The 15,953-nt window shown below is 41.7% G+C and overlaps 1 protein-coding gene across 1 annotated transcript; it reads left to right on the top strand.

Moving 5' to 3' along the window:
- Window positions 1-563: 563 nt before the first annotated feature.
- On the top strand, window positions 564-15,901 carry ptpn5 (protein tyrosine phosphatase non-receptor type 5). The gene is made up of 14 exons (XM_051382451.1): window positions 564-930; window positions 4,777-4,886; window positions 6,190-6,466; window positions 7,068-7,190; window positions 7,317-7,412; window positions 7,588-7,844; window positions 8,013-8,205; window positions 8,664-8,748; window positions 9,089-9,168; window positions 9,356-9,493; window positions 9,573-9,683; window positions 11,326-11,486; window positions 11,797-11,910; window positions 13,466-15,901. Exons 3-14 carry the CDS (start codon window positions 6,197-6,199, stop codon window positions 13,557-13,559), a joined length of 1,722 nt encoding a protein of 573 aa, XP_051238411.1. The 5' UTR covers window positions 564-930; window positions 4,777-4,886; window positions 6,190-6,196; the 3' UTR covers window positions 13,560-15,901.
- The last annotated feature ends 52 nt before the right edge of the window (window positions 15,902-15,953 follow it).

Here is a 15,953-nt window from a genome sequence, read left to right as displayed (position 1 = left end):
TGATGCACTAATGAGTATTTACAGCAGCAGGATTGTGTATGTGGGATTGATTGAAAATAAACTACAGTGTTCATGGTAATGAAAGATGGTGTCACACAGCGCAACGTTGTGGTTCATTGATGTGTTTTTAATAGTTTTTGGGGCAACGATTGAGATCTGTGGCACAGAGGAATAAGCTATATGGGGCTTTGGTGATATAATACTTACATTAGGATACATTTACTTTTGGTTTTGGCATTTCTATATGGTTTGTTGTGAGTGATCAAAATATAGAATATATATTTTATATAATTTTTTTTAACCCTTAAATTTAATAAATGTGGGAACCATCCTTTGGAGCTGAGTTCTCATAATGTATGACTGTATGAACAGATTTATGTGCCCACAATGTCATTAATACATGCGTACACACACACACACACACACACACAGAGAGAGAGAGTCTCTCTCTCTCACGCTATCTCTCTCTCTCTCTCCCTCTCGCTCTCTCTCTCTCTCTCTCTCTCTCTCTCTCTCCCTCTCGCTCTCCAGCTCACTTGTTCACTCGCTCTCTCACTCTCCCTCATTCTGGCTCTGTTGCCAAGGCTACCGCACAGCCTCTTGCTGCATATACCTAGACGAAGCTGCCGCCTGTGGATCTCTCTCTCCTCCAGGATACAAACAAAAGAAACCCCATCAGACTTTTATACCTCCATCTCTCCTTCACACACAGACACACACACCCACATTCGTAGATTCTTCCTCTCTTAACCTCACACACGTCCTCTGCCTCTCACTGTCGGTCTGTCTCCTTACATGCAAACACACTCATTCTTCTCCCAGACAGAGGAGCAGTAAAAGGGATTGGCGTGGTTCTTGGTGTTTGGCTCCTGGTCTCTGGCTCAGAGGGAGCAGAGCGGCAGATGGCGATGTGAAGACGGGCTCAGCCAGGTAAGAGGACTTATCCTAACCAGACTTAAGGCTCTGGGTGAGTGACTGTTCCAGCCCTCCTCTACTCCCCTTGTCTCTCCCTCTTTCCCCCCCCTGTGCGACATGAGGTGAATACCAATTCCTCAGCAAACCCCCACGGTTCATATGGCTGCTGCTCTTTCCTGGCTGTAAAACGGTAGGGATCTGTGATGTAGCCTCCATATGTGCGTGTGTTTATTTTCAGATCCTTACAACTCATTTGCCAACAGGTTGGGTCTTTGATGCTGTTATAGCTGTGTTTCCTTCTCTTATCTATTATCATTCAAAGCTTGATTTCCACTGTGTTGTATCATGTCTATGTGACAATGTGGGAGTTACCAGAGAGAGATGCAACAGTCCTCCTCCCTGGGTGATTCATTACTAATCCATCCAGCTCTGCACTGTGTGGTCGCTCTAGCTCACCGTAGCCATGTACGTGATATGAATGGTGTTTTGTCTTAGTATGAATGACTGCCAGAGAATGCCATTCCTGCACTGGTGTTTTGATGCAGTGTAATCATGTAACACAATCCTTTGTCACCGGGAATCCAAATTTATCTCCAGCAGCCTGTAAATCAATTCGCTATGCAGCACATTTTCAATTATTCATACAGTATAGCTAAGGCTGAATTGTAAGTTTATACATGTGTTAATGAAATTTCTCTTTGAAATGCCCCTGGAATCTGCTGCAAGAGATTGTAGGAGTGTATGTAAACAATAGAGCTGATTGATTATATGTCTCTGTGATATACTGGAGGAAGCTGCAGGCATGCTGGCTATTTAATTCTAAGGTCATTGTCAGCCTATGTATGTATTGATATCAAGATTTTATCTGTGTGTATGACAGAGGAAGGTTGATGAGGCAGGTCTTGGCCCCTCGTGACTTTATCTCATGTTACCACCCCATCATCACTTTCAGTAAGAGCTTCCTCTTACCTCGTCTCCCTGCCACATTCAGCACTTCAACAACTCGATACTGCACGCGCTTTTGATTCACCTGGAAACAGGAGATGCAACCGTGCCTTGCTATAATGATGTGGACACATAAAAAAAGAAATAGAGTTTTTTTTTCCAGAGACACATGGAGAATCAGGAACGTCCATTAAAACCTGAGCCAGCTGTCACCAAAAGAAAAAAAAAAAGATTACGTTAATTCCCCTTGCTCCTGGGACAGAGGCCACGGGCTTATTGTATGGCTCTGTTTAGACTCAGCTGGATGTTGGGTGCTTTGAATGGACGCAGATCAATGGAAACACTACACACATACTCTATCTGAACACCGAGGGGGTGGTGTTTGTAAGGACCCAAAGACAGTAGACCTTCCGTGAGGAATGAGGCTGAATTAGCTGTCAGATTTGACTTATTGGCCATGAATCCAGTTGGCCTGTTGAACATTTTTCTCAGAATACTTTGATCTTTAGGCTGTCTAAGCCGTTTCAGTTTGTTACTGCAGCCTGGTCGTGTAATTTTAGAATAAAAACTTTAATGTGCGTTATGAGCTTCCCAACAATCAACAGGGACATTGTGTGTAAGCTAAAAACAGCCAGCTTTTTATCACTTTCTAGGTATTAATATCAACCATCATCATTAGACCCAAAGATCTTTACTTTAAATTCTTCTTTGGATCCCAGAGTTTCCAAAGATACCAATAAAAAAAGGAAGAATGTTGGATAAATGTGTATATAATGGTGCACAAGACTAGAACCTTTCCATTTGATGTGGGGTATGGCCACAAAGGACAAAGGAGCCTTGGTGTGATGTTTTTCTCAATGTTAATATCATAAATCTTCAATAAAGAGGAACAAGTTGACAAAATATACATAAAAGTGACACTAACAGAGTGAAATAAGGCACGTTTACTCGAAGGTCAAAGGGAAAACAAGAGAAGTTTGTTAAAGGAACAGTGTGTAGGATTTTGTGGTATAGTGGTTTGCAGGTTGCAACCATTTCAATACAGCTCAGCTTTCCAAGCGTGTGGGAGAAATTACGGTGGCTGTGATAGTTGTTGAAAAAAAATGCAAAAGGTCCTATCTAGATCCAGGGTTTGGTTTGTCTGTTCTGGGCTACCTCAGAAACATGGTGGTCCAACATGGCAGACTCTGTAGAAGAGGACCCGCTCCCTCTGTAGATAAAAACGACTCATTCTAAGGTAACGAAAACACAACAATTCTTATCTTCAGGTGATTATACACTAATCAAAACATACATATGAATATTATGTTCCATTTCCTCCTAAATCTTACACACTGGACCTTTAAATGTTTTAATTCAAGGCCATACCACCATTGAGGACACTGAGGTCATGTCCTCTATTTCTGGTTCATGAGGGGATGTTACGCTCTGTATTCTTCAACTATTTCCTGTACTACTATATATAAATTCTACTACCTTTACATCTATGAATAAAAAAATATTTAGTATTTTTCTGGCAGTGAGAAAAGACTTCAACACAGCATGTTGGAAAATAAAATAATTGAACGGTTAACAGTTGATGAATAATCTGAGACTTCATTTTTGGTGTCTGGTCAAATGTTTCTAACGGTGGGGGGGACTCAAGACCTCAGTATTTGTACAATCCAAGCTACAGCCCTGGTTAAATGTACCAGACAGTTCACCAAACAAGCACTCAGCAATCAAAGCGAGTGACTGAAAAACAAAGATGTTTACCTCAAAGAATAAAAGCAAAGAGAGGCAGAATTTTCTTTGGACAAATGTGAATATTGTCACTTCTCTCCCGGTGCAGATGTGTGTTTGTGTTTTTTATTTTTTTATGTGGTGAGTGTGTGTGTGTGTGTGTGTGTGTGTGTGTGTGTGTGTGTGTCACGCTAAAGTATGTTGGTTGCCACAGTTACCATAACGCCAACCTCACTGCGTCACTGCTTCAGACAACCTTCACACAAAAAAGAGCCGCTTTTCCTCCCATTCATCTCTCCTTCCACTCATCTACCTGTCCATCTACTGTTCAAAAACAGAAGCAGTTCTTCTTATACAACACAATCTCTCTGTGTGTGTGTGTGTGTGTGTGTATACTTTATATATATGTGTGTGTACATTGTATGTATGTACGTTGCTATGACTACGGGCCGGGATAACTGGCGTCATCACTTCAAAACCACCTTCGCAGCAAGCAAGGAGAGATAGAAAAGGACTCAAAACAGCTCCCCTCTGTTCAACACCTGCACTCTCTCTCTCTCTCTCTCTGTGTCTCTCTCTCTCTCTCTCTCTCTCTCTCTCTAACTTTCTCTCTCCCTCTCACACACGCGCACACACACACACACACACACACACACACACACAAACACATAGACATATAGCTCCTGCTACTGGTGTGGTCTTATATTCCGCTGAGCTCACCTCATTCGTTCAACAGGGTCCAGTGGCACAGAAGGAGAGGAGGGGAGATGAGAGAGCAGAGAAGACTTGACTTCATGCATACTGATTCAACTAGAGCAATCTGAATGTATTTCTGAGGGGTGTCTGCCTAGCCGGGGCTCGAATCATCCCTGCCTCTTAGGGAGGCAGAGGGAGGCAGGGAGAGAAAGAGAGGGAAAGAAATATTGACAGTTTACTTTGTCACCTTACATCACCATCCTCATGCTCATGAAAGCACAGCTGGGTGCTGACAAGGGTGCTACTCTGATCCATCTTTAGATGAAACTAGATTACCAAACCTGTTTCAGCGTGACCAGTTGAGTTCTACTACATGTGTAGTATTTTTGGATACGGTTGGGAATGTGTTTAAATGACCTGCTGTTTTAGTTATCTGTTCTTTAATTTTTGAATTTCGAACACATGTGTGAGACGTGATGTTTGTCTTCTGCCCTTCAGATTTGACTCTGCCTCACAATGGCTGACAACGGCTGGTTGCCACAGGATACAGGATTTAACTTGATCATGTGATCTGACTCCCCTCCCCAGTTCCCTGCCATCTATCATAGGTGAGTCATGTGACGGGCTGTATAGTCTTTTGATATTCCAGTAAGCCAACTGGGAAATCATTTCCCCCTGCGTTGCTGGTTGGTAGTCATTGATGAAAACTGGTTCCAAACTCACTCGTGACAAATTTAGCCATCAGCAACACATTCAGACAAAAGTGATATGTGCACAAAACAGTACACCACCACTCTCACAGGCCCCCGCATTCACACATCCGCACAAACCACGTGGCGGTAATCAGCCAAATGTACAAAACACCTTTATTAATGGTTGAAGGACAAAAGTGTAGGACATAAAAGGGCTTTGAATACACTGCTGACTGACACAGAGAGGCTGTGTGTGTGTGTGTGTGTGTGTGTGTGTGTGTGTGTGTGTGTGTGTGTGTGTGTGTGTGTGTGTAGGTGTGTGTGTGTGTGTGTAGGTGTGTGTGTGTGTGTGTGTGTGTATTTGTGTGTTGTCAGTAGATGATAATGCTCAGGACGGATGAGAGGGATGAGAGCCACTCTGTTGCCAAGGCGACGGACAGGGCTGTAAACACGCTACCCCTGACTCATCTCTCCACAATAGAGCCTCTCTCTCTCTCTCTCTCTCTCTCTCTCTCTCTCTCTCTCTCTCTCTCTCTCTCTCTCTCTCTCAAACACACACACACACACACACTCTGATTCACACAATAGAGTTCAATCTGAGGGAGACAAGAGGATCCGGAGATGAGAGCCACTCCAGTCCGCTTAGTTATACATCTGAATAGGTCTGCAGAATAAATGCAACCCTTTCTGTCATATACGCGCTCATTTAAAAACACACAATCAGACAAACACAGCTAGCACGTAATGAACTGGGAATCAATATGTAGTTTTGTTCAATTTTCATCTGTGCACATTATTAGAAAAGCAAAGAAGACAAAAAACATGGAAGTGTGATTACTTACTAAAACATTTTAATGGTCACGTGAACATAAAAAAAACGTTATTTTGTCTGATGTATGTCTGCATGTTAAATGTTCACACAAGGTTTCTTATAATCTACCACCACGTCAAAGGTTCCCCCAAAAAACTATGACCCACATTGGTTTATTGGGGTTAAAGTAACAGCTAAAGCACAGACTGTATCTATTTTATCTAAACAGTGTTTTTTGGACTTTCTTTGCGATCACACACTTTCAGTATTTTGTTAGATTTTCAGATGACAAACATGGCAAACACATAATATAAAAGTAAATGTCAAAAAGTCAGAATCCAGCTGTAAAAGATCACAAAAGGGAAGACATGTCAAATACCTTTAACGAAATTGAGCCTTATTTAACAGGGGGATCATGACTCGCCGGCTGAGCAGCTCCACTCGTTCCCACACTGAGGACTCCATCTTCCTGAGGCCCGACGAAGACCCCGTCTGGCTGGATGAGCCCACAAAGGCTGAAAAACTAGGCGACGGAGGCCCTAAAAAAGACAGGCTCCCAAAATGCAAAGACGGACCCGCAGGGGGTTCAAACCCACAGGGAGAGGAAGTGTTTATGCACAAGGTGTATGCACTGGTGATTGAGATCCACTGCTGGGCTGCACTGTTTGTCATCTCCCAAGTCACGGTATGCAAGTGGATGTCAGTTGAAAGCAGAAAAATAAGTAAAAGTGGATAAAATCTTAACCTTTTTTTACATTTGTCTGCTCTAAATTAGACTGTGTTCAGACCTTACTACACAAGCTTTGATTTTAAGCTCAGCATGTAATGTAGACCAGCATGTCAAAAAGTGTGTAATTGCAACATTGGCAATGCAAATATCACCTTAACAATTGAGCACAAAGTATTCTCTAAACTGAAGATTTTCTTTTTACTTGCGTCATATTCTCTAAAGCGCATTTATTCTGGCAAAATTTGGGGCTAAAATTGGACGTCTCTTTAGAATTCATTCTCTCTTCCCATCTCTGTCTGTGTTGACTTCATGTTTGATTCATTCAAGAAAAAAAGGACAGGTGCAACGTAAAAAAAGAAGACCCTTGAAATAAATGCGGCCATGATTATGACACCGGACTGCATGTGGTCAATTTACATATTTTTTGTTTGCATAATAGGCCATCTTCTTTTCTTCTCTGTTTGCTTTTCACCTGAGAGCAGCTACAGCCTGCCTGATTACCGGTGCATGAATGACTGGAGAGTGCACAGTGACAATATGCCTTCTCTCCTCCCAGGGGTACTGGGTGTTTTTTGTGGTGGAAGGAAACGGACCGCTCTCTTCCATCTACAAAGCCCTGCAGGTCATCGACTTCTACCTTGGCTTCATCTTACCCTGCTACCCGATTTTTGGAGTGGACGTAAGTGTCAGTCCTGGATCTGACCTATAGTAGTTTGTTTTGGAAGCCTTGCAGATGTGTTGAATTTAGTGTTGTCTGTTTCTAACGGCCTCTATCCTTTTTTTTCTCTCTCTCTGCACTGGCCAGTCCATGGTGTTGATGAGGGAGGTTGTAGACACCAAACAGCACAACTGGATTGTCCATGGAACTGCAGGGATCGGTGTGGCCATCTGTGTTATCATGGTAAGACACTGGATGGACCATTCAATTCCTACTTAAAACTTGTTTTTTATGCTAAATTAACCATGGAGGAACACAACAGTCTTTGAATGAAACTCCATTGACTGAATCATTAATTCCTTCATTTATAGATTGGCTAGTTTCTTTCGTGATCGATATGTCTATTCATGATTAACAGGTCGTCCACATGGTGTGTAAGTGGCGATATGGCACTGGCTTGTGGTCGTCAGGAACAGTGTCGCGAGACATTGGTGATCGGCGTCAGTCTGTGAGCCGCCAGCCCTCCTTTACCTTGTCAGAGTGGACGGACGCTCAGGAGGATCTGCTGGACATGGACCCCGTGCCCCAGACGCCAGTCTTTGAAATGGGCACTGACACCAGGACGGAGGGAGACGCCGCCACCCTCACTGTCACACCAGTGGGGCTTCAGGAGAGGTTAGAGTGGGTTGCAGAGGGCTGCAGGGTGGGAAGTTTGTTTTCAGTTATACCCCGATCCCAAGAAGGCATTCACTGTATTAATGCATGTCAAATCCAAGTTTGCAGATGCTGTAGTAGATGCTTAGTATGTATACACATCTATATGATTCAATATGTATCACACAGGAGGGGCTCCAATGTTTCCCTGACCTTGGACATGTGTACACCAGGCTGCACTGAGCCCTACGGCTACGGAGCCCAGCTCTCCCCCAGAGACCAGTCCGCCCAGGAGTACCTCCGACAGGGAACACACACCCTGACCCCTGCCATGCTACACACACGGGCCATGGATGACCAGAGCCTGCAGGCTGAGTTTTATGTGAGCACAGCAACAGCAGCTCACCCACCCACACGCTTTAGATTAACAGGAATGAACAGAGACTCACCGGAAAAGACGTACGCTGACACGCACACAGACACAGGCACAAATGCACACACCCACACACACACACCCAGTGGAGCTCTGCACACACCCGTAAGCTTTTCCACTGTCTGTTAGTGGGCGAAGGAAGGATAGATAGAGGCATATTTGCATATGAAAACCCACAGAGGATTCCAGTGTCTGCTAGGCAGAAAGATGTGCATTCCAGATCATACACAAGTAGAATTTCAATCACGTACAATTAGACAGCAACAGTTTAGTGTGAAGGGCAGACTTAATGTTGGATATTATTTCCATACTGTTTTGTTGCCCTGGAGAAGGTAAGGCTAGGACTTCCCCTTCATTTCTGCAAGGACTGATTGTTGTTGCACCCATTGTTCTGTGTCCATCGGCAGGAAACTCCCATGAACTTTGTGGACCCTAAGGAGTACAACTACCCAGGGCTGGTGAGAAAGAACCGCTACAAGACCATTTTACCCAGTGAGTACAGCTGCAACACACAGGTTGAAACAGTCACTAAAAGAGAGATAATGTAGCTGTAAATTTTGTAATAATCCTTAATAATTCCAGATACTCATCAACTATTTAGCTCAGATGTGTTTGTAAAAGGTGTCTCTGTGCACCAGAATATTAATACTCATAGTGAGACGCAGAACACAAAAAGACACGAACCAACCTTGTAATAAAACTGAGCTTGTATAGATGTAATATAGTATGTATGCATAAATATTACCTCCCATATTCTTCTGCTGCTATTTCTTTGATTTACAACCCATCTGTCTCTCTTTTCTCATGATAATCTCAAACTGTCCACCTCCAGACACACACAGCAGAGTGATCTTGAATTCACAGGATGAAGATGATTTCCTCACAACCTACATCAATGCTAATTATCTCAAAGTAAGTGAAAATATGTGCATTTAAACAAAATGCTGCCCTAGCAGGGCTCTGTGAGGTAGCCACTGTAACTTTGTTAATTCTCCATCAATGTGATTTTCAGTGTCTCCTGCTCACAGTCAGTAGAAACAGATAGATCCCACTCTGTGTGTGTGTGTGTGTGTGTGTGTGTGTGTGTGTGTGTGTGCAGGGTTATGGCGATGAGGAGCGTGCGTACATTGCCACCCAGGGTCCCACCGTGAACACAGTGGGAGACTTTTGGAGGATGGTGTGGCAGGAGAGAAGCCCAATCATAGTGATGATCACCAACCTGGAGGAGAAAAACGAGGTCAGCGTGGCAAGACACAAGATGATGATGATGATGATTGGTCAAAATATCCCAACTTTGTGTTCATTGTGTCCTGCAGAAATGTGCAGAGTACTGGCCTGAGGACACTGTGACCCATGAGGGCATCGAGATCACCGTTGTCTCTGTAACCCAGGAGGATGACTACAGTCTGAGGGTCTTTACTTTGAAGGTAAGACACAGAAATACTGTTAATATGTCACACAAGAAGAGTGAATACAATGCACAACAGTACAAAACTAATAGTCTCTGTGAGGCTGCACTGTTAACACATCAGCATGCTAACATGCTTACAATAACAATGCTAATATGCAGATGTTTAGCAGACATAAGTACAGCTAAGACTCAGACTTTTGCAGGTATTTGGTCACAAACTAAAGTATTGGACATATTATAATTTTGACCTGATGATGGTGCTAATAAAAAGTTATTACAATTCATCATTAGGTGGACATGAATGTGTGTACAACACTATATGTTGACATTTCACTCAGAAGTAGGGCTACACGATGAAAACATCATATTGCAATTATGTTTACAGATATTTTGATTGTGATATGATTTTTGATTAACGTGGGAGTGATCATTTTTGCATTGCAAATTTTATTTTCACTGAAAAAACTTTTCAAATCATGTTGATGTAAAATTCTTGGGAGTCTGTACCAAAAAAACATGTCATCTTAAATCTGGAGAACAAGATTTGTAGGCCAGAGCATCTCTTAGTATTTATTTATAATGCTGCTTTGTTACACATTTTCATGCTTCTGTGATTTGGATTTTTACACTTATTCACATATTTTGATAATATTCAAATTAATCAGAATCAGAATCAGAATAGTGTTTATTGCCAAGTAGGTTTTTACACCTACGGGGAATGTGTCCTGGTGCATTGGTGCATAAAATATACAAATATACAAATCATGCAAAAATCACACAGAAAAATAAAGTACTTTCAAAATATAAATAAATAAAGATGAGACAGATAAAAAAACTCTGCAGAAGACGGGAGTGCATTAATGTAATGCATACTGTATATACAGGGAGGGTATAAGAGTCAGTGGGTATAAGGGGGGAACCGGGCAATTATGCTGCCCTACTCTAGAGGAAAAAGTCAGCAGGATTCACCCACTGGTGACCATCAATATCTGCACAAAACTGAATGGCAATCCATCTGATAGTTGATCAGATACTGTATATCAGTCTGGACCGAAGCTGTGGACCAAAAGGCGGACATTACCATGCCAAAACACCCACAGATGTGTGTGTTCGGCGGTGGTTTACTCTCAACATTCCTGATGTAGCTTTTCAGTTCCATTCATGTGTTCATGATGGGTGCCTTATATTTAATTTAGGGTCACAGTGGCATTGGTTCTTAGCAAGCCAAACATGATAATTCAGTAAATGCAGCCTGATTACTAAGCACCAGGGGATCATTATATAACCGAGTTAAAAGCTGGCTGTTTATTCAGCTCCTCTGGTTTATGTTGTCTATCTGTTGGATTGATTGTCAGACTGATACTCGGGGAATAGAGGCAGCTGATTGATTTGATTATGTTACAGCATAGGCAAGGGAGGAAGAGACTATGTAAGCTCTATTTTTTTATAACCCTCACTCTTTTTTTGTCTTGCTCTGCGTACTGCATTCATTGTTGTCGTAGCAACTAACACCAAGGTAACAATTTGGACATACATGCAGAGCAACAGGCTGATCAGAAATTATTCTCTGTGTGTCTGTCTCATGTACATGTGTGCACACACATAACCGCACCCGTAATTTATGCCAGAATCTATACGTCTGTTCCTTTTTGTACCAGTGTGGGGGAGAGGAACGTAGTCTGCGGCAGTACTGGTACACCTCGTGGCCTGATCAGAAGACTCCAGATAAGGCTCCACCTCTTCTGGAACTGGTGCAGGAAGTGGAAAGGGCCCGAGAGGAAGCCCCGCCCTCCAGTGGCCCTATAATTGTCCACTGCAGGTACAAAAGAAGCTTATTTGTGATATAGGGATGAACGTGAACTCCTTATGTTGATAATATACACCCAAAGGATAAATTGCCCAGTTTCATATTAGAGGAACCCTTTTTTTCCCTTCTGTTTTGTACTATATAAAACTCTTGGCAGAGCAGAGCATGTGTCTTCTTCCAATTCTCCACTATCTGATTTCCCCAGGGAGGATTTGGCATTAATCAAATTAGCGGGATTAGAGCAAATCAATACACCGATGCATCCCTTTTCTCTTTCTCCACTCTCCTCCGTCCCTTTACCCCTCCAACTTTACGTTCGCAGTGCTGGAATTGGTCGAACCGGCTGCTTCATCGCCACCTCCATCCTGTGCAAGCAGCTGAGGACTGAGGGTGTGGTTGACATCCTGAGAACCACCTGCCAGCTCCGTCTGGACAGGTGAGCTATTCTAAGCCCTTATCCATGTCTATCTTTAGTTCTTGGCATCAAATATTTGTTTTGTTAGTTGACCAAGTTTCAGTTTATCTGGTTCAAAATCGTGAGCTACAGTAATTCACTGTGGGCTTAATTTGAAGTTTGTAAGACTACCAAACAGTGTGTTACGCCACTTCAGTCAATCACGACTTACTTTTTATAGAATGAAACTATGGTATTTTCCACACTTCCGAAAACCATAAAATGGCCAATAATAAGTCCAATACTAATACTAAAACTGTAATAGAGCTCTTTCACAATAGATACTTTAATTTAAATGTCCAGTGTGTAACATTTAGGAGGATCTATTTTCAGAAATCGAATATATAATCCATAGGTCTGTTTTCATCAGTGTATATTCACCTGAAAATAAGAATTGTTGGACCACCATGTTTCTACAGTAGCCCAGAAAGGACAAACTAAACACTGGCTCGAGATTGGGCCTTTCATGTTTTCTGCAAGTTTTGTGCCCACCATAGTTTCTCTAACTCAAATGTCTGCCATCTGCAATTTCACCACTAGATGTCCTAAACACTGGTCCTTTAATATTTTACTAGCAGAAAAAGTACATATGTAATTTAAGTGTCTCAATAAGCTGTGCTAGATATCAGATGAACAACTGGTTTGCCCTGAACTAGGTGTAGCTAAGTAGAAGTAAAAAAGCAGCTACAGTAACACCTGCATCTTGATAGGAAGAAGAAATTAGCTGCTGTAATATAATAACGCAGAACTTGCTGTACCAAAACAAAAGTAGCCAATGTACTCAGTTTCATGTTACAAAAATAGAAGATGCCTATATAATTTGATTCTCTGTTTTGAAGAAAGAAATTTCTTGATATTGGATGAACTGTTAATTCAGACAGAGCCAACTATCTCTGGGCTACACAAACTATCTGAAGAGAAGAAGAGTCTCTCAAGAAATTATTAGACATTTTGCACTTTTGTCATGTAGCTGATCATCTAACAGGATAAGAGGGGATGAGGGAAACTGTACATTACATTAACAATATATTTGATGAATGTCATACCAAAGGTCTAGCATACTTAATAGCTTTATTAAAATAAGAAGAAGGCATTTATAATAATAAATGTTTACCGTGTCCACCATCTTAGCTGAGCCTGATGAGAATATCATTAATTTTACTGACCATAATTTTGGAGGGGTTAAAATTTTGTCCTGATGATGGTTGTGCCTCATCTTGAATCAAACACGAATGTCAAATTTCTAGGTGTTACAACAGACATTTTACCCAAAACCAAACATTAACCTCATGGTGGCACTAGAGGAAGAGTCACTGAAGTCATTAGGATACATTGTCTGGGAACCATGAATGTACCAACCTGGATATACCTGAATATTTCACTGGATAACTGAAAACTTTGACCACGATTGGACCAAATTTCTGTACAAGGTCTCATGGCAATTCATTCGGTAGTTGTTGAGATAGCATGGCTAAATAAAATGGCTTACAATTCTTTTCCAATCTGTATAATGGTGCTTCTTGTATCTGTTTTTCAGGGGTGGGATGATCCAGACGTGCGAGCAGTACCAGTTTGTGCATCACGTCCTCAGCCTGTATGAGAAGCAGGTGTCTCACACAGCTGAGGAGTAGAGTGAGCGCTACAGCCACACCCAGACCGACCGAGACACACCACTGTACACTGTACCGCCTCTGGTGGTATGCACCACTGTACCTAGCATCATCTCAATCTCACCCTTTAACAAGTTCAAACCATGTTCTCTTCTCTTCACCCAAGACAGGCTCGCTCAGACAGGACTGAACAGTTGACATGAAATCTGTGCTTACTGTATGTCTTTGAGCGGAACAACATAGAGAGATGGGATTTGAAATAGCCCCCTCAAAAAATCCAGATCAGGCACTAAAGTGTCATCGATCCACACAGTCCTGGAGAGTCGTAACAGTCAGGCCCCAAATAATCCAACCCCGCACTCCCGACATCGCTTCATTTGCACTGCTGGGGTTTTTTATCACGTTACTGTACATTAGTCTCAGTCATCAAAGCCTCATTTAGTACACACACACACTATAATCAGATCACCTGCAGCAGTGTCAGTTTGCTGTAAAGAGGAAATTCAAGTTCAATGTCCCAAAGTTAGTGTCAATAATAAGGAGCCTTTACAGTATAAATGCCAGCATAATTTAAATCTACAGAACTTATCAAATGCCAGCCTAATATGATATACTATATAGATGTAAAGGTTCACATAAAATATAAGTTAACTAACCTTTATTTTTCATTGACTCTCACTGACTCTCACTTTTAATGTAAAGAAATCATTACAGAAGGCCTGTTTCAACTTTTGATGCATTCAGGAGCCACCTCATCTTCAGGTTGCATGGTGCTAAGTGTTCATTAAAGGCATGTGCAATGTTATGGAACATAGGAATGTATAACAATTAGGTTATTAATTAACTAATTAGGATTTCTGTGCAATCTACAGTATTACAGTTTTACCATGCTGCCTGTGCAGTCTCCATGGTCCATGATGTTTACAGTAAACAACTCCTGCATTAAGGCCACATAGATGTACACTCAGAGGTGTCACAGAGCTGGCGACACTGAGGGGACGGAGGCCAGAAAATAATCCGACTGTCAGACTAAACCCTTGCAAAGCCCCAATCAAAGCTCTGGAGAAATCTGACATATATACATACAGGGATACGCAATGCAGAGGAAAGCCAAATGTTGGTCACATACAGCTACTTGTAAATGTCCCATTACTATCATGACGCTTGTTGCCCTCAGAGTTACATTCTCTGTGATGCCTCTGCTTTCAACAGTAGCTTGAACACATCCGTGAAGTAAGAAGTCCATGATTGTTGTATAGACAGGCCAGGCCTAATCTGTATGAAGCACAATAGACCAACTAAGGTTGTCTCTGATGTTCAGCTGTAAAAGTTCTTTTTTTTCTCCGTATTGTGTTTTGATTGTGTTGAGTTTAATGGATTGCATGTGCTGTATGGGACTCCATAGGTCCACAATCAAAGCGATGTGATTGGTTGTCCTGCTTTTTGTTGTGTAAAAGGGTTTAAGCCTATTATATTGCTTGCTCTCGGCCAATGCTTTTGATACAGTTTGCTTTTGTGAAACCAACCAGAGATATTTTTAGAACATTTTGATACAATCCTTTCGAGTAGATGCCTTGTGTATATTTCCGTTTACACCATGATGGAATGTAGCTCATACTGTGGATCAAACCATCGGTTTATATTGCAAGATTTGACAGAACAAAATGTGACAACTACCTAAGTTACCTTACAGTACAGAAAATAAATAGATTATGTTCAGTCTTCAGTATTATTACTTTATGCCTTTAGGCTTTGCTTTAATATGCTTTGCTTTCTGTGTATGTTTTTTATCGTTTTCTTGGAGAATTTTACCTCAGACTGAGTTTCTACGCAGTCCCCACTCGATTCCATCTGTGACTCTAGGCCACTCTCAGTTGACAACACGAGAAATAATTGCTATGTGTAAGGCAGCTAAAACAGTGAAGACAGTTTTCTATGTAACAAAAGTCACACTCAAACAACTTCTATCTTGACTTAATGCATCAAATTAACGGTCATGAACATTATCAGAGGATGGAATTACCTGCGTGGGCTTGGACCAATTTATAAACATCAAATCAAGCAAATTAAACTGCCAAAATTACCTTTTATAGGAAAATAGGACTGGGATTGATAAGAAAAGCAACAATCTATTGTCAGACTTTTGACATAATCCTCTGATAATGTCCTTGACTGCAATGCTTTTATTTTAAGTGCTTGTTTTCAATGCTTATATACCTGGTCCTCTTCTGAAGATCAAAACGGGGATAACGAAATAGTCAGTCAGACATACAACCAACCAGCAATCAGTATTCCTCTCCTCTGCTACAGTATTGCTTTAAGTTGTGAGTTTTTGCATCCAAATAAAGGTAGATTTTCATGAATCTGTCTTGCTGTCTCTCTGACTCTCTCTCTCTATATATATCTCTTTTTTAA

The sequence above is a fragment of the Dicentrarchus labrax genome, unplaced genomic scaffold (genome assembly GCF_905237075.1).
Source record: "Dicentrarchus labrax unplaced genomic scaffold, dlabrax2021, whole genome shotgun sequence".
Taxonomy (NCBI): Eukaryota; Metazoa; Chordata; class Actinopteri; family Moronidae; genus Dicentrarchus; species Dicentrarchus labrax.
Note: the sequence above shows the minus strand (reverse complement) of the source record. Positions and strands in the feature narration are given on the sequence as shown.

Bases quoted from the DNA above. Each gene is read 5' to 3' on its own strand.
- ptpn5 (XM_051382451.1), top strand. From the start codon at position 6,197: ATGACTCGCCGGCTGAGCAGCTCCACTCGTTCCCACACTGAGGACTCC. The intron at 8,206-8,663 runs GTGAGCACAGCA...GTCCATCGGCAG, and splicing joins GCCTGCAGGCTGAGTTTTAT to GAAACTCCCATGAACTTTGT. The intron at 11,911-13,465 runs GTGAGCTATTCT...TCTGTTTTTCAG, and splicing joins TGCCAGCTCCGTCTGGACAG to GGGTGGGATGATCCAGACGT.